The 22649-nt window shown below is 42.6% G+C and overlaps 1 protein-coding gene across 1 annotated transcript in view; it reads right to left on the bottom strand.

Moving 5' to 3' along the window:
- Positions 1–6: 6 nt before the first annotated feature.
- Sbspon (somatomedin B and thrombospondin type 1 domain containing) overlaps positions 7–22649 on the bottom strand; it is a 23215-nt gene continuing 572 nt past the window's right edge. The window contains exons 2-6 of the mRNA XM_010622439.3: positions 22536–22645; positions 10474–10668; positions 4686–4776; positions 2987–3163; positions 7–861 (exon numbers count right to left, since the gene is read on the bottom strand). Coding sequence (XP_010620741.1) covers positions 744–861; positions 2987–3163; positions 4686–4776; positions 10474–10668; positions 22536–22645 — 691 coding nt within the window. The 3' untranslated portion in view covers positions 7–743. The remainder of the gene's footprint in view (positions 862–2986; positions 3164–4685; positions 4777–10473; positions 10669–22535; positions 22646–22649) is intronic.

The following is a 22649-nucleotide window of genomic DNA, read 5'->3' as shown; positions in this document are numbered from 1 at the left end:
TATATATATATATATATTATGCTATAGGAAAACAGTACTGTAGTGAGCACCCTTCAACTAAATTTGAAGTTGGTTTCTGAAAGATTATTTTATTCAGCTTTAGGCTTTAAGCCTAGGGAATGATCTTAGCTAGGAATGGTGATAGAATTTTCATAATGAAAGCAATTGTTTATTCGCTGATATCAAAATCTCTCTTCAAGGAAATCTGTCAATCTAGAATGAGCATTTGATTGCTCTTTTCAATTAACTGAAGAAAATTTCTTCTCCAAAAAATATTCCAGCATAGCTGTTGATTTCTTATTACAAAATTCTTCTAGAAATTTTAAACAACTTGTCCTGTGGGAAATTATTTCTGATAACTTTCTTGAAATTATTTCACAACTTATGGAATAAAATGGGAAATACATGTGTGATAAAAATAGAAAACCTGAAATAACAGCTCACCAAAAAGTGGACTGGGTCACATGGTCGTAATTCTAGTGTAGACAAGACCTATATTCTGTGACCAGATGGAAGGTCAAGGACACAAGACCACAGGAGCTTTTATGGTGGGTCCTCATCTTAATAAAAAAAGACGTTGTTTTCGTTGAGAATGAGCCCTATGTTTTCTTTCTCGGGTACCTCAATGTGTGGCAACGACACTTGCTCCAGAACCTCAGCCAAACAGTGAAGGTTCATGATGTGATGAACATAAAACTATTTAGCACATTTATAAACACACTTTCAAATCTTTACATGGAAATCTATATAAAAATGAAACTGTGAACAGCTGGACAAGAACACTGGTCCACGCGCCGAACTTTTTTCCAGGTCCCTTGACATCGAGGATTGCCAACTGCTTGCCAATGAAGGGTTTGATTTCTGAAATGATAATTTGGAAATGTTGTTACACTAAAAGCAAACCAAAGTAAGTTCTGGTTTACAGAATTAGAAAATGGAAGTTTTGTTTTTTGGGGTTTTTTTAAAGATATTGATCACACAGTTTTGAAGTGCATTATAAATTTTTAAAATTTTCAGTGAAAGGGACTTTCCTTTACTTACAGTCTGTCAAAGTAAATTACCAATTTATTGCTTGAGAACACCTTCATTCTGAAAGAGTTTCTTGGGGTTACTTTATTCATTTCTCCCATTTTATCTGAATAAAAGCACCACATAAGGAAAATGGCTATTTCATGCATGTTTAAATTAGGAGGGGCAGGCCAGGGATTTAGGTCAATCGAGCCATGCCTGCCTTGTAAGCAAAAGGTCTGAATTCAATCCCTGATGCTGGGGGAAAAAAATAGGAGGGTCTACCTGAATAGAATGATGGCACATACCTGGAAGGCAAGAGGATCGCTGAGAGTTCATGGCCAACCTGGCTACATAGTGAGTTCAAGACCAGCCCGAACTATAAAGTGAGACCTTGTCTCAATAAATAAATAAATAGGAAGGTCTAAACCAAATGATCTCTTTCATTTCTTTCCAAGTCTTTGATTTTGTAATAAAAAATGGGAGAATGGAAAAGAGAGCAAAGCCAGATTATTAAGATTATTATTTTTAAAGTTACTAGTACCTTAGCAAGGGGTTTAAGCCCTTTATTGGGTTCAAATTGAATTATAAATTCATTTAAAGTCAAAATATGGATGAGGTATTCAGGAAAAATATTAAGTCTAAATATTAAGTTTCATTTGATATGAATTCCTTACCTAGTTTATTATTCATATGGTTTATTCAATAAAGGCTTTTAGGCACAAGTGACTAATAAATTCATATCATTAAGTATTGAAGCATAAATGGGAATAATGATTAACTAGAAAGGTCAATATTTTACTTTTCCATCAGTATTTTGACGAGTTATACCTGACATACTGAAAACCATAATCTATGTGTGACCTAAATTGGTTCCTGTCCAATAACTGCTCTAGCATAAGTTGACCCTCTGTTAATTAGAAATGGTATTACCAGATTTAACTGATAAGTAAGTAAGGACTGGGATCCATCTACAGAGTGGCAAAATGTCTTTGGAGACAATTCTTGCAGAAAAATCTATAGATTTATATGGGGTTATCACCCTATAGAGCAGAGCCCACCATTCTCTCGGTCATAATTTCGTGAAGAAACCCCATTGTGCCTGGCTTTGAAATGCCGGCTTGGGTGTGAATCACAGGGCAGACTGAGCGAATTGTGACCCCCTTCTCTAGCCTGCTCCTCATTTTTCTTTTTTCAAGAGTTGAAAATCAAAAGAATACATAATGATACAAAAAATTCTATGAATTTCAAATTTTAGTGTCCATAAATAAACTTTGGTAGCATCTAGGCCTGCTTTCCTGCCATAGTGTTGGAGTTGATGAGCTGTGACAAAGGCCATATGGGATACAAAGCTGAAAATATCTACTCTGGCATTTTACTGGAAAAGTTTTCTGACCTCTGACCTAAGCGAATATTAAAAATTCACCCCTCTCGCCGGGCATGGTGGTGTACACCTTTAATCCCAGCATTCGGGAGTCTGAGACAGGAGGATCGCTGTGAGTTTGAGACCAGCCTGGGCCTCATAGTGAGTTCCAGGTCAGTCTCAACTACATAGTGAGACCCTGTCTCACCAAAAAAAAAAAAAAAAAAAAAAAAATTCACCCCTCTCCAAGACTCCAGTCTAACTGATTTGAAGTGGGATCAGGAATCTACATACTTTCATTCTCCATCTCAAAATGATTCAGATTCGAATGGTCTTCAGAATATTGCTGTGGAGCAATCAGGTTTTTAGTGGTCATTTGGGAGCCTAAACTGAACCCCAGTGTCCAAAGAGCCCCATGTAACCATGTTCAGAGAGCCTCTGAGTCCTGCAGTAAGAACCGAAGCCCTGGACTCGGGGATGCTGGACAGATGGTTCTCCACACTGCTCGGATCATGGCTTATGTCACATAGTGGTCAGTGGCTCAGGATGAAGAGGGGACAGATCCTCAGAAAAAGTAACAAGCATTTGAGTCCTTGGATCCATTTCCCTCCTTACCCATCAGAGTCCAGACCGTCTCCAGAGCAGCGAAGGCTCTCAGCATTCATAGCTGGCGGCTGACAATCCACACACACTGTGTACCCCTCTCGGAGATACTGCATCCACCGAGTCAGGGGCTGCTTTTCCAGAGCACAATGAGGAGTCAGGGACTTGGTCTTGAACTCCATACAGTATCTAGAGCAAAACAAGACAGGATTTCACTTGCTGTAATTAGAGATGGTCTAACATCACAGAAAGTCTTAAAAATCTGTTACTTTCCAGGATACCTGGCCAACTTGAGCAGGGAATGAGTACTTCTCAAGTTACACAGGATTCACACAAAGCTGATGGTTTCTGATTTGTGGAACTACAACATACTACTAAAGAACACAAGGAAATTTTTTTGCTTTTTTTTTTTTTTTAATCCATGACTGAATTATCTGGTCAAAATGAATTTTCAGATTTGGACAACCTGTATCCTGTCCATTCAGACTGTTAAACTGTCTATAAAAGTGATATTTCAGTAGGAAAACAACCCTGGAGAACTTTGCTGATATTCTAAAGAATTACATAAATTCAGGCGTGAGCCTGAGAACCCTTAACTGGGAGCCCTTAGTAGGCTTGTTTTTGACATCCAGGCTAGCACTTGTGCTGTTCTGCCCCACGAGTTCCTAGAAGCCTTTCCTACACACACCCCCAGGCCCACCTGCATGACCTGAGGTCATGTCAATGAGTCCTGACTTGAAAGCAAGCACCAAACTTATATCAGGCATCACAGAGGAAAGCAGAGATGGGAAGCTGGGTGGTGTTTTCTGTGATAGAGCTTGGTGTCACCATACACAGAGCCGTGCAAAACATGTGACTAGAGCTGAAGTCCTCAGGCAAGTATCCAGATGTGCTGACTATTTGAGAGCTTGTATATAGAAGCAACACAACTTTCCGAGTCTTCAGGAGAACAAAATAGTAAAAACCCTAATTGTCCTAGAAGAAACATGGCATTTTTAATTTAATAAGCTAATTTCTTATCCATCAAATAATGATTTATAATAGGATCCCACTTAAATGGGAAGTGTTTGAAGAATCTGCTCCAAAGATGTTTAACAATGGTAGATACTGCTTAATAGTAACTAAAGTTACCTAGTACCTTTAGTTATAAAATCAAAAGTGCTACGATTCGGCTTCCGTCAAACCTCACCCAGCCCAAACATCTCTGCAATTCTATTTTCTCATTAAGTACGTCAACCCCATGTGGTAGGTACTAATAATCTCACTTCTCAAGAACAAAACAACTGAGGTGGAATAATTATGGCTATTGAGCATAAAGCCATCCAGTCTCCTCTGATGGTAGAAGAGACCTCTTCAATAGGAAATCCTCTGGGCTGAAGTGTGGGTCACTTTCTAATTTATCTGTGGAGATGATGCTGGGGTCCATGGCTCTATACAGATTATAGGGAGAGCATCCTTGTTCTTAATCAGATAATACCTCCTTTTTATGTCAGTGTTTGTTGGAGATCAGACCTCAGAGACACCAAATCTGTATGGCCCCACTAAAAGAGGGAGGGGGGAAAGTACCTTCTCAACTCTAGAGCAGAGTCATGTTTTACTGGAAGTCAGTGAGCAAGTCACAGAAGAAAACACAGACACAGCAAATAATAGACTTGGATAGACTTGACTACACGACTGGAAAAACATAATAATACTAAAAACACCCAATTACCCAGGCTCTTCTGTGTGTGTAGACCACTGTGGAGATGCAGCTTGTCTTGTTCTCTCCTTGTTGAATGCAGAAGTAGTTATAAAGGCAGGGACTATAAAACAAAATTATGTTAAATCCATGCAGCCAAAAGTGTCAGAACAAGATTTCTCAAACCTGCTGTTGTGCCTGGCTAACATTCCCATTTCTAAGTCCTAAAATCTTGGTGCCCCCACAGAGCAGTGAACTGAGGCTAAATTACAAGGTCTGCAGAACTAAATTACTTAAAGGTTCATGAACATGCAGATGACACAGAAGGGGCTGCAGGTCTCTGACAAGCACATTTGTGTGCAGTAACAAAACTGTGAAACAAAGGAGAGGAACATGGAAGAAAAACCAGTAGGAAATAATAAAAAGATGTAGGAAAAGCAAGGAGGAAAGTGAGATAATAGAGATTATAAGAGAAAAGAAAGGACCTTTTTAAAAACTAAAGGAAAAGAAATGGAAAAGATAGGAAAAATAAAGTAAGAAAGAAATCAAAGATATAAAAGCAGATGAAAGGAGAGAAAACAGAGAAATGAGAAAGAACAAAAACAGAAGCAAAGGAAGGAATCTCTAGTAACCACAGCCTTGACCCTCTGCCCACTGCACAGTGCCAGCCAGGACAGTGAGACTCCGAGCAGCCCCGGACTCTGACACTATAGGGCAGAGGAAAGAAAGGAGCCAGGAACCTTTCCTCCTGCCTCTGACCTATTTCATTTCATTTCACTTTACTGTATGGTATGGTACTCTACTAGGGATTGAACCCGAGCCTTGCACATGCTAGATAAGCACTCTACCATTGAACTACATTCCCAGTCCTTTTGTGGGGAGAGAGGTGAATACTCGAGATTGCACCTAGGGTCTTCACACTGAGTGCATTGTCCATTCAATGACTGTTTGAATAAAATCATGGGATCACCACCAAAGCACACAGTCCTATTTCCTTGTGGCCTTCTGTTCCTATAAAAGTCATTACTTGTTATCCATGAGTGTTTCTTTCCAGGAATCCCAGAGAATGCCAAAGTCCTCAAGTGCACAAGTCCCTTAAATAAAATAGCGCAGAATTTACAGATAGCCTATGGACATCCAACCACATGCTCTAAATCATCTCTGGATATTACTTATAACCCCTACTATAATATAAACACTAATAAATAGTTGTGATACTATGTTGTTTAGGGAATGGCATAGAAAAACCCTGTGCATGTTCAGTACAGAGGCAATTTTCCTCCCAAATACTTTCAATTCTTGACCTGATGAATTTGCAGATGTAGACTCTGGATATGGAGAGCTGATTGTCGTGAGCCTTGTAATGGAGATAGTTCAACAGTCCTTGCTACCTTTTATTTCAGAAACTGGACAACCCTGGGAAACGTAGATAGAAGCAGACGGTTTGTGAGATGCCAAGGTCATCCTCACAACATGAGCAAGGCCGCAGGAGCGCACTGGCTGGGGAAAAAAAGCCTTGAGCCTGCCTGCTGATTTGCCTGGCTCCTTGCTGCCACAAGAGGGCAGGCCTCAATTCTTTTTTAGATTTTCTTAATGAAGAGTCATTTTTATTGCACTAGGAAATATAAGACAAGAGCAGCCTAATGCCAGGTGGTCACTTGTTCCTAACACTTGAAGGCATGGTTCTTGTTTCATGTGGCTTGGTGCCTAATCTCCCCAGTATGAAAATTATCCACCCCAGAGCAAACCCGAGAGTCCCAGCTTGTGGGGCTCTTTTTTGCTGCACTGACATGTTTAACTGTTTTCCCAAAAACAGCATGTCATGCTTCTAAATAAGACTAGCTTTGCATTTTTTAAATCCACAAAATTAAGAAGTGAGTGCATGTATCCGGATTCTTCTCTGTCTCTCTAATGATCAGCAACAAAAACATCTAAAGGATTTTAGTTTTCCCATGTGTTTTCAATTCTGTTCTTCTGAAATATTCAAGTGTTTATTCACTAAGTGAAGAATGAATGAACTGTTAAATTCTTGCAACATCATACACATCAGACTAAAATATTTTCAGGGTATTTCTTTTGTTAAAATAATTTACACACTCTCCTAATTTGTACTGTACATATCATTGTTCAAAGGTACCAAACTTAATGGACAGCTCAAAAAAATGAGGTAAAGACTGGGCATGCTGCTCAGGATTCAATCCCCAGTACAGAAAAAGTAATGTTCCAGGCTCAAATCTAAATATGGTGGAGGCAGGCAATGTCTCCCAAATCATGTGCTCCAGAATCACCCTATCATAATGCAGATTGCAGAGCTCCACTGTTGAGCAGCCTATTGTCCATGAAGTAGTCAAATCTGGTCTATTTTCCCTTTCTGTCCCAAATCACAACCCTCAATGTGAAGACAGATTTAAGAAATGAAAAGGGGAAATTTTAACCTGTGATTCTCTTAAGTCCCATCAGGCCCAGAGTAGGCAAAGATTCAGACTGAACTACGATGGCCCCTTGTGTTTATATAAGAAATGACAGAGTAATTTCATATATATTCCCACCCTTCACAAAAACTTTGTAAAGATGTGTTCATGCCAATTTTATTCTTCACACTCAGAGAGTTTCCATGAAGAGAAAAGGGCCCCAACACAGAAGACATCTTCTGTTTTTTTAAGACTTATGATCTATGCTTCGTTTCTGCACAATGTCTGTAGTTATGGCACATCATGAAAGTAAGCCAGTCACACAGCACTCTGCCTGCACTCTCTCCTCACCCCTGCAGCTCCAGGGCTTGGATCAAGGGCACATTCTACTGCAAGGGCATCCTCCCCCTACACACGAGTTGCTAGCAATAGACTGGGAGCCAGATCGCCTGGAGCTCTCCAAACCAGCGCCACTTTTTAATATGCCCCACATACTTCATTTTCATTACTTAAGAGTGTTAAATGATTTAGAAATTATTTATGCCTTTGGTCCCACTTCTGCTCATGTGTAGAAACACATAGCTGGTGCCCTGGGACAAACTCTCTCCATAAATATTAGCTCCCCTTCCGTTCCCCTTCCTGACAACAATATTCAAATGTAATATATTCTTTGTTCACAGGCCATTTGCCAACTTTTCTGGCAATCTGTGAGCCTGCCATTGTTCAGTTTACAGCAACTTCCACTTTTAAAGGCATGGCACTGCACGTATTTCTTCTGAACATAAAAGTAAATTAAATTTGCCTTGGGAATTTTGTAAGCCCTCGGACACAATAGGGTATCACAAAAGCAGGCTGAGAATCCCTGGTCTGTATAGATAGAGTACAGAAGAGAATAAAATGGAAATCCAACAAATAATAGCTACCTGGAAACTTGTAGTTTATAGTAATGCACACTGATCTCTATTTAGGAGGAAAATTTATGTAGACATCAGTAATGTGCAACAAATTTAATAATTCAGCTCCTTGCATTTGTTTTTGTGATAAAATATAATCATTTGCAGTAAATAGGAGAAATTCAACAGCTACTTGCTCATCGACAAGAGTTTCACTGATCATGTTTCGTCCATTGGCTTTATGGAGCCTTTATATTTCTACTTAGTTACCAGAATCTATAATCACATTTTCACACTAATGATGACAGTTAACAGAAGAACAAGAGGAAAAGGGAAAACCCATAGGTTTAGAGCCACAAGATCCAAGTCTAAATTCTGAGAGACTTGACAAGTGCTGTCAACTCCCAGAACCCCAATATCCTCCCGTGTAAACTAAGGAGAATAATCTCGTCCACCTCCCTACAGTAGGGAGAATAAAATCCCCAAAAGATATCCAGAACTTGTGGCTTAGTAAGATGTTGTCTCAAAATAAAATTTAAGAATAAAATAAAATTTTAAAAGGGCTAGTGATGTAACTTAGTACTACCTGGGTTCGATCTCCAGTGCTGCAAAAAACAAAAACAGAAAGATCCTAAGCTGGCTCTGTCCTCTGAAGTTCTCTGATGCAGATACTCCTGCTATAACCCAGATATCACCTAGACACAGAAGGTCCCTCTTCAACCGCCCTCTACCTTGGGTGCTCCTGTGCCCTCTTCCCCTTCTTCATGGTACCTCACCCAGCCCAGTCCACCATAACCATCTGCACAGTCCATGCTGTGAGGATTTCTTCTTTCATACCACCCTGTCCAGTAAGCACTGCCCAGTAAGCACGCCTGCTGCCTTACTGTCTCTTGTGCTTGTATGTTTGCTCCTGATCACCCCTCAAATCCTTCAACTCCCTTGCATGGAAGACTAGGTTTGACCATGCTGATCTGTCTGCCTCCACAGCTACCTACTTCTCAGCCCCATCTCCAGGGAAGCCCCTGCCCCTTCCTCTCCCCAGAGCTTATATACTTGCTTAGCACTCCATGCACTGTTCACTCATCTAATACCAGCTGTACCAGATGCCACAGCTGTATATTTCTGGGATTAATTTCTTGGGACATATGATTTATTTTTCTTTTTCTCCTCCCTCCCCCACCCCCACATCATAGAACTCAGGACCTCCCGCTTGCCAGGCAGGCAGGGCACCACTGAGCTACATTCCTGGCCCCTATATGATTATTTTTTTCCTGCCTATTAAATTGTGACCCACATGAGAACAGGCTCCACATCAACTCTTCTCCCCACTGTAGCCTGGGTGCCCAGCCCACATCAGGCATCAAGTAGATTCTCAATAAATATTTATGTGTGGGAAAAAGGAGGAATTAAATGGCTGGCAAAGATGTGCTGGCTTGAAAGTTTCCTTGCTCCTAAAAAAAAACACAGGGTTTTTGCTATCCCGATATGTCAGTGTTTTGCCCTGTTGTGTTCAATCCAGATCAGTACATCGGTCCTGGCCTATTCTTTCTTGTGAGACTCATGGGGCTCCTAGTCATTAACGAGACTGCTTTTAATGCCACCACTGTCTGCTTCACAACCAGAGTGATCTTTTCAAGTCACAGATCAGATCATACTGGCCTCACCCAGTCCTGTCAGCTTTAGGAGGCAAGTGTTTTAAGAGAATCATTTTATCATTGTTTAAAACCTTATCATTTTTCAGCCGGGCGTGGTGGCGCACGTCTGTAATCCCAGCACTCAGGAGGCTGAGGCAGGAGGATTGCTGTGAGTGCAAGACCAGCCTGGGCTACATAGTGAGTTCCAGGTCAGTCTCAACTACATAGTGAGACCCAGTCTCAAAAAAAAAAAACAAAAAACAACCTTATCATTTTTCTACCATTTGCACGTTTGTTTGTGTGCACATTTTATTTACTTATTTATTTATTTATTTGGTACCAGGCACCGAACTCGGGGCCTTGCAAGGCAGACGGCAGAACCACTGAGCTAAATCTCCGACATATGTGCTAGTTTAAACCCTTGCTTAATGAATAATCACAGTGAAAGTGAAAGTACTAGCCTTCACGAAATAGCATCATCCTATCTAACGTCCTCCATCACCTAAAAGCCACACTCATGAACAGCTGGGAGTGTAGCTCAGTGGAGCACTTACCAATCGTGCGGTCCTGAGTTCAATTCCCAGCAGAGCTGGGGAAGCGGGGCTGCACACATGTGGTCTATTACTGAGCCCATGCAGAGTGAGAATGGGCCATGGGGTTAAAAACACACGCTGAGGGAAGCGAGGGAAAGGGAGGCTTTTTTCAGATGGCCAACATTTCCTTTATTAAACGTTTCCTGAGCTTCCTATCTACTTTGGGCAGACGTGCCCATCCCACTCCCCACAGGGTGTGGAACTTTCCCTGCTCAGCTCGTGAGCTTTTATGGGCTGAAGAGGCCAAGAAGTCATCAAGCTAACCCAGCCCCACCCGGGAAGCACAGTACCGAAGGCGCGCCCGCAGTCCCGGCCGAGCCTGGTCGCGTACTCCAGGCAACCGGCTCGCTCCTCCAGCGATGGGCAGGGCGCCCCGCCGTTCTGGGGCTCCTGGCGCACCGAGCGCCTCCGCACCCGGGTCGCTGGCTTGCACTGGTCTGCACAGCCGCTCCAGTCGCTCCACTCCCCAACGAAGCACGGGCGAGCTGCAAAACAGCACAGCAGGAGGCTCACCTGAGTCCGCCCCCGGCCAGCACAAACAGGAAGTTTAGCTCATGGAAACTTCACTTTGACCAGGGGACTCACGAAGCCTCTGCAGGTCCCAGTTGATATTGACTCCACCCTGGGTAACTGATAATGGGGGGGCGCTGTAAGGCAGGGGGAGAGCCTGGGGTGCTGAGGGTGTTTCTGAGCCAGGCACACGCACCCAAGCAGATTCCTCCAGAGCACTTCCTCATCCTCCACCCTCAGATAAGATCTTCCCTTCTGTTTTGTACTTGATATTATCTGGACCTGCCCATAACGCACACACACACACACACACACACACACACACACACACACACACACACACACACACACACACACACACACACCGCCACTTCAGACCATTTATTTCACATGCACATATTTATAGGGTACACTGTGATATCTGGATACATATGTATAGTAATGATCAGATGAGGGTAATTGGCAATCTACCATCTCAAAGGGTCATTTCTTTGTGATGGGAACATTCAGCCCCTTTCCACTATTTTGAAACACAGGATTCATTGTGGCCAACCATAGTTACCAAACTGTGCTATAGACCAATAGAAGGTATTTCTCCTATGAACTGCACCCTTGCACCCAGTCACTATCCTCGTTCCATCCCTCCTTCTCCCTTGACCAGTTCATTTTTATTATAACAGCAATATGTCTTCAGTGTAGAAAACATAGGGGGCAAAAAAGAAGCATAAAAACGAAAATATACCTCACTCACCCTTTCTTACCCGGGTCAGTTCTCAGCAAATGTGTCTCTACAGGACACATGGCTCAGGGCCACACACAGGAACTTCTTTTCTTTAGGCTTCTCCCACTTGTTGTGTTTTCCTCCTGGCTCACAAACTCATAAACTATGGCAGCTGAAGTTAAAAGGTGAGCTTCCAGGCTCAGCGGAGTAAGCAGTACTCATAGTCACACACGCAGAGGTAGAGTAGAGCAAAGCTCTAGACAGTGCCCTAAAATCCTGCTCTTTCTATTGTGGAGTGTTTGGTGGACCTCAGACCTCTCCTGGCATCTAGCAGCCAGTCATGTGCTACGCACTGCAGTTCAGTGACAAGCTTTAGGAGTTACCTGGTGGAGAAGTCAAGCCAATTTCTTTCATTGATTCTGAAGTCTGCTTAGCAAATCTGAAGACAGAATTTAAAACTGCAGTTTCTTCAGCACAACTATAAAATCAATTGGTTTCACATTTAGCTTTCCCATTGAAAGATCTGAGCTTTTTAAAAGGACTGTAATGAATTTGCAAATTGAATTATTTCAGGACTTGAAATGAAATATGAGAAGAAAAGATAGAGAAGACAGATGTGCCCCTGAACTAGATGCCGAAGCTTGTTTTCCCCACAAAGTGAGACCCAATTTCCCTACCCAACCTCATACTTTCAAGTTCATAGAGTCACTCTGGCTTCTTTGAGACCTTGATGTAGACTTCTGACAGTCTGTGTGTGAAAACTCAGCTTGCCTCACAGTGTACTCTAGTGTAGGGTTCATGGTTTAGGGAGAACACATTTGGCAGCACACAGCTTACCCCTGATGCTAAAGAGTCACACACAACATAAATATCTGTAACTAAAAAATTTTGATTCTATTTTAAAGCATGTTTTATTCCATCAGCTAAAATCCCATACATATAGCATGTCCACTACCTAAAGAAGCAAGAACGAGCCACATTAGTTTTCATTCCCAAGGTCCGCCATGCATACATCCTTAGGTGACTTTCTGCTCTGCTCATCTCCTGTTGACCCCTCCTTTTTTATTTCACACTATTATTTCATTGGTTCTCTGAACGAAATAGATTTAAAGAGACACCCCCCCCTCAGGCTGGGAGCCATCTGAGAAAGATTCCTTTAGTTCTTTTCTTTCAATACTTCACTTCCTTCCCCAACCCTCTTTTTTTTGGTACCAATGATCAAACTCAGGACCTTGTGCTTGCAAAGAAGGTGGCAGAATCCTGAGCTAAATCCCTGGCCCTCCAATCCTCTTCATCCCTGAGTCCAGTTGGTCCTGGTCTTATATGTTAGACTTGAACAATACTTAATGATATATTTGGTTTTTAAATGCATTTATTTCAAATATTAATATCTGGACAACATTATAAAATAAAACTTTGCCATGGCATTAATTTAGGATTAAGTAATATAACCAGGCATGGTGGCACATGCCTGAAATCCCAGTATTAAAGAGGCTGAGACAGGAAGATTGCTGTGAGTTCAAGGCCAGCAGGGCTACATAGTGAGTTCAAGGCCAACCTGAACTACATAGTGAGACCTTGTCTCAAAAAGTAGACCAACTAACCAACAGAATAATTGGGTAATACGGCCTTGAGTCAGACTCTCTATGTGGTAAAAGATGACAAGGGAAGAGCATTTTGACTGAATCTGTATGACCTCTTAGGATTTCATCTATTGTGTCTCATGTCCGTGTTTATTTTATGTGGTTCACTCCTACAAAGTCACAAAATCATTGCGTGGATTGTTGTTCTTGGTTAAGTTTTGTCCTTAGCAAAATGCTATTTCCTGTTTTTCCATGACTTTAAAAGTCCTGTAAAGAGCTGGGTGTGGTGTTGGTGCCTGTATGCCCAACTACTTGGGAGGCAGAGGCAACTTGGTTCTTGAAGTTGTGAACCAATTAACATAGTGAGGCCCCATTTTTAAAAAAATTAAAGCCCCATAAGTACAATCACAGTTCTAGAACCCAGGACAGTGGCTTCATTGTAAGACAAAAAGGGGAAAAAACTCACATAAAATTATATGAATAAAAAAGTGTGCCACCAAATATTTTGTGTTGGAAGAATAATCTGAGTTTTTATTTTTCCTCTTCGGTGCCAAACATCCTATTCTTGATTCACCTGTGAACTTTTGATTATTTAGATGGCAAACCATCAAAAGATCACAAAAGGTCTTTGGTCGCAGAGGTTATAGGAAGTACAGAAACTTCAGACAGATTTATTACCACGAGTCATATATTACATCTCCATGACACAAATTTCCTTTTGAACTATTTCATTAGTATTCTTGTCCCTTTCCCCACTGCAGCTTATCTCATTCACATTTATGTTCAGCATATCGAAATATTCTTTCTTACTCTGTGACTTTCTCAATCCCTAGGTCTAGTTTTATCAGTTAGTAATGAAGCCAGTCAAACTGTGAAAAAGCTATATGAGTGCTTTTGATTCCAAGCTTGTCACTGCTTTCCAGCTGCTTACTAGATAGGATCTGATGCCAACACCCCACCTTTTTTAAGGGAAGGAAACCTAGAATTAATGGATGTCAGGAATCTTTCTTCTTTGTTTAAACTCAACCTAATATTCAGGCTGGGTTTCCCCAGAAGCATCCCAGGAGCTATAGATTTGAATGCAAGTAATTTATTTGGGAAGTGATCGCTAGACCTACCATGAAGAGACACAGTGTGTGACCATCTGAGTTCCCACCATAGGCCAGGGGCCCCTCTAACTTTCAGACCATTGGAGGGTTCAGAGTCTAAGAAATGATTCTTTCCTTCTTGACTTGCCAACTGGTCTTCCTTCCTCAAGAGCTTTCTGATTATCAGATATCCCCTCCATGGCCACAGGAGAATGGCCAAGAACAGAGTTGTAGATTTCAGTAATCAACCTAAACACAAGAGTAGAGTATGTTTGCACGTGGTGTAACAGGGCTGAAGAGTCATATACAATCCTAGTACAAAACTTTAAGAGGTGAATCGCTGATTTTTTTTTTTAACTTTGAAAAACTCCCTCATTATGAAATCCAAATCCCTTGCCATGGCCTATGAGGTCCCGGGTGACCTGGCCTCTGCCTGAACCTCCACTCCCACCTGGGGCCTGGCACAACCACCCACCCCACGCCCACCTTTCTCCAAGCTCCAGCCTCATTGGCCTCTTTTAGCTTTGAGTCCAGCCAGCTCATTTGCTCCCTGGGACCTTAGTACATGTTTCCATTTCACTCCTGGTTTCCAGTCTCCTCACACTGAGCACAGCTGGATATCACCCACCCTTTAGATCTCAGATGGACTGCTTCCTCTCCAGAGTCCTTCTCGGACCAGCTTGTCTAGGTAGTCTCCCAGCCTTCCCTCTACACACACACACACACACACACACACACACACACACACACACGCACTTCCTCTTGGAGCTTGGTGTTCCTTGCCTTGTAATAGCCTTGTAATTCTTAATTATATATTTGTTTTGCTTATTGTTGTTACTCTCAAGGACCATGATAATTTTTTTTCACTTCTTGCCTGGTGTTTGTCACATGGGAGGTGCTCAAGAAATGTTTGTAGAATTATGAATGAATGAAGTGGCATTAAGTCAAGTCCTCTTCCCTGAATAGATGCTAGGCTGCTGCATCAAAGCATTGACCATAAGAAACAGGAGTGAAAGGACTGGAGCATCTCAGAAACTCTCAGAGCCAAACCTATAGGGATTCTCAATCCAGGACAGCAGGTGTAGGCTCTCCTGGTAGCAGCAGCCCCGGAGGGTGAGTACCAAAGGAACATTGCTTTCTGTGCCTTATGTTTAAGAGAGATCCAGCCTTTCTTGGCATCTACAATCCTTTCAAATCATTTCTAATCCTTCTACATCTCTTGCCAGTACCATATCTTGAAAGTAATAAGTTCCTTTAATTTTATTATCTGTAGCATGAAGAAGTATTTTCTTTTATTTGATCCCAGTTTTCCTCGCTCAAAATCTCAGCAAATGGTGAAAAAAAAATATCTCTCTTATCTGTTCCACTCATAATCTTCCTGTTTCCATATGTCCCCTGCCTCCCAGCATAGACTTCTGGAATGGAGACCCTTTCCAGCTCCATCTTTCTGTGGATATCAGAGTTACCGCTGGATTTTCTCCAGGTCCACTCCCAGCTCAGTGAGTTGTGCCAACAAGACTGGGCACATTATTCTCATTCTGCAGGTGCCAAAGGGTAATTATTTTAAAGTGTTTGTCTAATGTTTTTCTTGACTATACCAAATCCATGCATGCACACAAAGCAACAATTAAACTGCTAGCTAGGGAAGAGCCCTTCGTTTCCTAAATGTTTGGATTATTTCTTGCCCAGTGTAAGACCTTGTTATTGTTTTCATGTAGCTGTGTCTCTTTAGTTAATCACAGAGACTCAAGCACTCTCCTTTGTAATCCAGCCCAGTCTGCCTGGCTCTCTAAAAGTTTAAAGCCACCCACGACCAAGTGCTTTCTCCTTCACGTTGATAAGTCCAAATAGGCATAGGTCATTGCCATGGAAATGTTCTTTCTGCACTCTACACACAGCAGTACCCACATACCTGTAGATATTGCCCTTAACAATCTGAAAGAAAAACAAAATAACTCCTTTATCTCCCAGTGTATAGAGACATATCCATCTCCTGTGTCTGCCTTTCTTTTCTATATACACAGAATCTATTATCTTCATCTGTATCATTATATATGTGCAAACTAGATAAAGCTTATCTGAGTGATTATATTGCCCAAAGGCCTATTTGACCCTCAAAATGGTTCAATATAATGGTAAATATTTTTTCCTCTTGCAGAAAGCACATTTTCTGGCCCCCAGTGATTTTTCTTTTGAGAGATTAACTGAATAATTTCAAGAAATGAAATGGAGTGCCTCATTAGACAACTGAAATTTTACACACCCTGTAAACCCAGGAGGGGAAAGACATAAATTTAAAGACAGTGATGCTTTTTTGTTCCCTAGGTAGCAGGTTTCCAAGTGAGTTGTTTTCCTCTTTTATGCATTTTGGTATCTTCCAATTATCTGCAACAAATACATTTTTTGTGGTCAAGGAAGAAAAATGGTATTTAAAAAAGGAAACGCGGGTACACCCAGATGGCCATGCTCTCTGACATGATGGGTAATATCTCCAATGACTGCGCATGGTTTTTTTTAATTTTTTTTTTTTTTTTTTTTTTTTTTTTTTTTTTTTTTTTTTTTTTTTTTTTTTTTGGTACTGGGGATCAAACTCAGATCCTTGCACTTTCAAGGATGTGCATTTCTTTAAGCAAACATTAAATGGCATTGTGATAACCATCAAGGATTACAAAGAGGGTCAGGTATGTAGCAGAACATGTATTTAGCCCAGCTTTGATTTCCAGCATCCCACCACACACACAAAAGAAAGGTTATGGTGTAGGGTGGGACAGCTACTCCCCCAAAACACAGATTTGACGGAAAGATGGCTCATTCATTCCATTAGTATTCATTTGGGGCCTAAGCACACAGTATTTATTGGGGGTAAAGCACACAGTTCTCACAAAGCTTTGTTTCTCTGTGGCAGAAAAACAATGTTTCAGAGGTTTGAGCTCTGGATCCAGATTTTCTGGGTTCAGATCTCACTGTCTCACTTATTAGTGGTGTGACTTTTGACAAATTCCCTAACCTCTCTGTACCTTGATTACTTAGTCCATAAAATAAGACCCAAAACGGACAATAATGTGGGCAGGTTGGGAGACTGTCGTAAGTGAACAGCTATGACGTGCTTGGGAGAGTGTCTCGCACAGAATAAATGCCAGCTGAGCACTAACAGCTCCATCCTCATAAGCTCCACACCCGAGGCCTGCAACCAAATGCTGCTGAGCCAAGTCCAGCTCCAGGCCTTGCTCTGTTTTTCAGCAAAGGCAAAGGAAGAGGAAGCCAAACAATGCCCCTCAGGTGGTTCTGGCTTGGGTGCAGCCTCAGTTTTCTACATCATCACACGCTGAGACATCCTTTCCCTAGGTGGGTTTTGGAGTCTTTTATCTTAAAGCATAGCATCCCTTTTCCTTCCAGAAATGATTGGCACTGTTTTCTGGACTCCTCATAAACCTAAGAGAACAACATAAATACAACTCAATTTTTGTCCTGCTCTAGGTGAGATAATTATTACTCTTTCCTTATGTCACTGTCCATGATCCAAAGCAACCTGTCAGACAGCAGGTAGCCCTTAATGCAGACCTTCTGAACCCAGCTGGTGAATTAGGATGTGGCAACACTCGGTAAGCAAGTCCTCCAAAATGTTCTTCCAGGGCAACTGGACTCCATCTGTCCCCTCTTCTGCTTCTGCCTAATCCCTGCTCAGGCACAGCCAATGAAGAATTAATTAAGCAATTATTGACAGAATGGGAAGGAACTGTTGGTACAATTATTGGTGTTAAATCAATGCAGTCACCATAATGAGATTTTCTGAGATAATTCATTTCAGAAGAAATTTCTTTATTCTACAGCTTCAATCACAGGATTTTTGTTGTTGTTGTTTTATGGCACTAAGGATTAAATCTCAAGGCTCACACATATGCTCTGTCACTGAGCTGTATTCCCAACCCTTATTTTTTTTTTTTTGAGACAATTTTCACTAAATTGCCCAGGCTGGCTTCAAATTTGCAATCTTCCTGCCTCAGCCTCCCGAGTAGCTGGGATTATAGGCACATGGTACTGTAGCCAGCTATTTTTTTTTTTATTTTACACAAAAACAAAAAAACAAAAACTCTTCTACTTAGAAAAAGAAATGCCAATATTTCATCTCTTAGCTATACCTCTTCCAAAACTTGTTTATCAAGATGAAAAAAGCGGAAGAAACAGAAGTAAAATATGCTTAGTTAAACTAATGCAGTTACAATTTTCATTCACAATGAATGTAGTATCAGTCAAAAAGGCTATGGGCAGCAACAAAAGTTGATATAACCTTGTGTAAAAAGCTAATATAGCCAGGTACAGTGGCATGCCCATAATCCCAGCTACTCAGCAGTCTGTGGCAAAAGGACCACAGGTTCAAGGACAGCTGGGGTAATGTACTGAGACCCTGGCCATGCAGCTCAGTAGTAGAGCAGCCCTGAATTCAATCCCTAGTACTGCGAGACAAATGCTAATAACAGGTTAGCTGGGGCATTGGGAGTAGACACCTTGCATTGAATGTCTCCTCCCCAGGACTAGGTTAAACTCTTATTGAACATGCTAATATTTTTGAGGTGAAATATGTTTACATGGCATGGGATTAAAAAACAAAAGATTATTATCATTTCCTGGCCTTTTGGCTAAGATTGAGTGTAAAAAAATGAAAGATTATCAACAGCCTTCCATCAGTGCAGGAAATGAGATTTTTATCACCAAATGAGTTAGGAAAAAAATTTTCAATCTATTTGACTTAATATTAACTAACACATTTTACTATGTTGTCATAAAATTATATAAATACTTAATAAAATAAAATATCCACTGGTGTCCACAGGTGCAGAGCTGACCAACAGGACATGTGCCACCAAAGTGCCTGCCATGCTCCAGGTCTGGGCTTTGCAGGCATCACCTACTTGTCAATCCTACCCGCTGATTTTATCCTTCCCCTTCTATAAATGAACCACCTTGGATTCCAAGAGCTGACCCAGGTCACAAAGCCACTAGGGGGCAGGGCAAAGATTGAGCCTAGTATTCTCTCACTTTTAGGGTAAATCTTGAGGCATTTGGGTTACTTCTGGGAGGAAAATTCACAAGTAAACAGTAACTATTTGGAGAGAAAATTTTTTTACAGTGATGGAGGCCTTCATTTCAAGATTTGCCCCCAGCCAGCATCCAACCACCCAGGCAGCTCTGGGCAGGGCAGACAGGCCCCGGGCAAAGAGGCTACAAGGCCACAGTCTGCACAGTCACACCGGCCCAGGCTGAGGAGCGGCTCTCAGGGCCATAGGGCTTTCCTTTCTCCTCACTCTGCCAGTGCGAGCAGATCAGTCTCACCAAGGGGCCAGCTTCCATTGTCGTCTATTTTCTCGTTCCCTTCACAAGAAACATCAGGTACAGATACCAGGAGGAGCCTTTTCAGCCTGAGCTGCTTCTATCTAGGTCTGCAAGGTCCTCTGCTGACTTTCTGGGAAAGCACATTTCGGGCTCCTGAACATGCTCTTTCTGAGTTCTGTCAGTTTCCTTCTCTGGCCTCGATTCCTCCATCCACCACTCAGCCCTTGTCCTGGGTAAGCACTTGCTGGGGTTTATTTCTCAGTTCTTTGTAAGACAGTAAGCTTACCTCATCTCTCATCTCCTCTGTGCTCTCCCAATAAATCCCTACTCCTAAATGACTGCTTTTGGTTTTACTATTTTTACCTCCTAGACTAAAAATAAGGGATTTCTTTGTGACCAAATCAAGATTTTGAGGGTTTTGCAACTCATGATAGCGCTGTTAGGCCTCATCAGGTGGCAAATCCCTCTCACTACACACTCCTTGTCTGTTCCCCATCACTCTCAGGTCCCTGAATCTTCCCAGACCTGGCCACGTCCTCTCTCTGTCCTCATCACCATTTCAGCCTCCGGGGATAGCACAGGGTCTGGCACACAGACTGATCTCCCAGGTAACTCTTGGACAATGACCTTAGGCTTCTCTCCCAGAGCACTCTACCCTGCCTCTTCTCCCGGAGACCTCTTGCTCACTCTCCAGGACTAGGTTGCTCATGACTTCCTCTAAGAAGTCTTCCTTGCGAAGTAAAGGGCTAAAGTTGTACGGAAAGTGGGAAGGGTGGTGGAAAGGTAATAAGGGAGAGGAAAAAAATATGAGAAACTGAAAAAATGGAAATAAAGTGTTGGTAAACGGGGAGGGAAGGAGGGGGTGAAGGGAGGGCAGGGACGAGGGGAAAAAATTAGAATCAAGATCTATTATGTAAAGGTACAGAATCCCAATGATGAATGTAACTGTATTATATACCTAGATTGTACCAATAAACTCAATTAAAAAAATAAATAAAAGGTAACCACAAAAGGAAAACACACACACAAAAAAGAAGTCTTCCTTGAATTCCTGAGGTCTTTCAAGCTTTCCCTCCCAGATCACACCCGGGACCACCTACATTGGAAATAGCTCCCCCTTATCTCTCTCCACTTTCACTTTCCATAGTTTCACTTACAGTCTGTTTTCACATCATCTGAAAACGCTACATGGAAAACTCCAGAAATAAGTCATAAATTTTAAACTGCATGCCATTCAGTGCAGCATGATGAACTCTTACACTGTCCGGCAGTGTCCCACCTGGGCACAGGTCATCTGTTCATCCAAAATATCAATATTGTAGACAACACCTGATGGCCACTTAGCAATGAACTCGATTGTCAGGTCCACTGTCGTGGTACTGTAGTGTTTTGTGGTCAAAATAATGTTTATTTTATTCTTTTTTTAAAAAAAACCCAAGTGAAAGAATAATTATATAATGGTGCAAAAGAGGCCTCGGGGCATAAAACACGGAAGACAGATTAACCCTGGTACCATGAAATAACACTGCAAAGCACACAGGAAGAAACAGTATAGAGATGTTGGTGCTGTCAGTAGTTTCAGGTGTCCCCTGGGTGCCCTGGAACATACGGCCTGCAGGAAATGGGGGCTACGTTCCCCAGCATGGTGCCTGTAGTTTTGCCTGTGTTCCTAGCAGATGATGAACTCCTAGGAGCAGAGAGTGCCTCTTCATCATCTTCCCATCCCTGCACTTGCCTCAGACCTGGGTGTGTTATCTGGGTTACACAAAGTCCGTAAAAATCTTTAAAATGTAGGCAAGTCCCTCATGACAGAGTGTTTCTGCCAGAGGCTTTCCTTGAGTTTCCCAGGTAAGTGAGACAAACTGGAATTTAGGACACTGTGAGGAGGGCTGGGGAATCCAAGGTGCTGCACCTCCTAAATAGCTGACCATTCCACTTTACTTTAGTAGTAAGATACCGCGGCCTTACAGCAGGAGAGGCAAAGCAGCTTGCTAAAAAGAGTAAGTGAGCATCACTGCTCACAGGGAAAAGCATTAGCTGTCAGCCTGGGTCACCAAATATTAACGTTTTTAACTGTGTGATTTCATTAACAGGCCTGGAAGCCTCCTCACCCAGTAAAGAGCCAGGCACAGAGGTGCTCGTCCCTACTGGGCATCCTGTTGCTGGGGGATGGCACAGCGCCATGGGCTCCTCTTCCTGGAACACGCTGAACATCCCACATGCTGGGCTCCTTGAGCTCAAACCCTAACGTATGCATGCCTCTGGGGGCAATGTGATTGGCAGGGAACAGGACTACTTGATTTCCAGAGCTGGCTTCTTTGGAGCACACCTTATTCGTTAGATCTTATACTTACCCTTTCTTCCTTTCCCTTTTAGTTTAATTGAACCAGCATTTATTGAGCCCTCCAGAGGGAAAGAAACTGTAGAAAATTCAACGATGATAAAAACTGACCCTAAAGGAAAACCAGCAGCCTAAAAAATAGCAAGGACTTGCAGATAAAAATCCTGATCATGTCACATAAATAAAAATGAATTCCAATATATTTTGAACGCCTCCTAAGGGGCAACACCCCCTAGCTGTGCTACATTTTGGGGTCCAGAGGTGAGGACATCCACCTCCAAGACCTTCCACTCCAGAACAAAGCCACTTCTGGGGCAAATTTGGCACACAGTAGAACATCACAAGTTCCTGACCTCATCACCCCGCTACAGCCTCAAGAATCCTGAAGGTTGACAGAATGAACACTAGGGGCCCTGCCCAGGTCATGCTCCTGGAACCTGCCAGGGCCTCCCATCCAGGCCGCCAGGAACTCCTCCCGCTGAGGGGGCCCACATCCTCCCGAAGAGCAGAGGCCTTCAGCTCCTTCTGCCTGGGTTCTGTTGGCTGGAGGTGCATTGGAGCTGTCTGACTAGATGGAGAGCGCTGGGAGACTCCAGGGTGGGTCCAGCTGGGTGTACCTGACGGGGGTGCCGGGACAGAAGGACTGGGCAGTCTACAAGGGAAGCGGCTGGGGGACACCTGTCCTCTGAGCTTTAGTCATGGGTGCTATGCCCTGCCCTGTCCTAGGTCAGCTGTCAGCGGGCAAAGCCTGGCGCCCCACCCTGGCCCGGCCACCAACCTGGACACGCCCTGGCATAGTCGAAGCAGCAGTCCCCGGTGAGGCGGCAGGCTTGGTCGCAGAAACAAGTCCCATAGACCCGGTCCAGCCTCCAGCCGCGGGCGAAGCAGGCGG

The sequence above is a fragment of the Fukomys damarensis genome, unplaced genomic scaffold, assembly GCF_012274545.1.
Source record: "Fukomys damarensis isolate Sample0158 unplaced genomic scaffold, DMR_v1.0_HiC HiC_scaffold_5, whole genome shotgun sequence".
Taxonomy (NCBI): domain Eukaryota; kingdom Metazoa; phylum Chordata; class Mammalia; order Rodentia; family Bathyergidae; genus Fukomys; species Fukomys damarensis.
The sequence above is the reverse complement of the archived record's forward strand: the minus strand, read 5'-3'. Positions and strand labels throughout refer to the sequence as shown.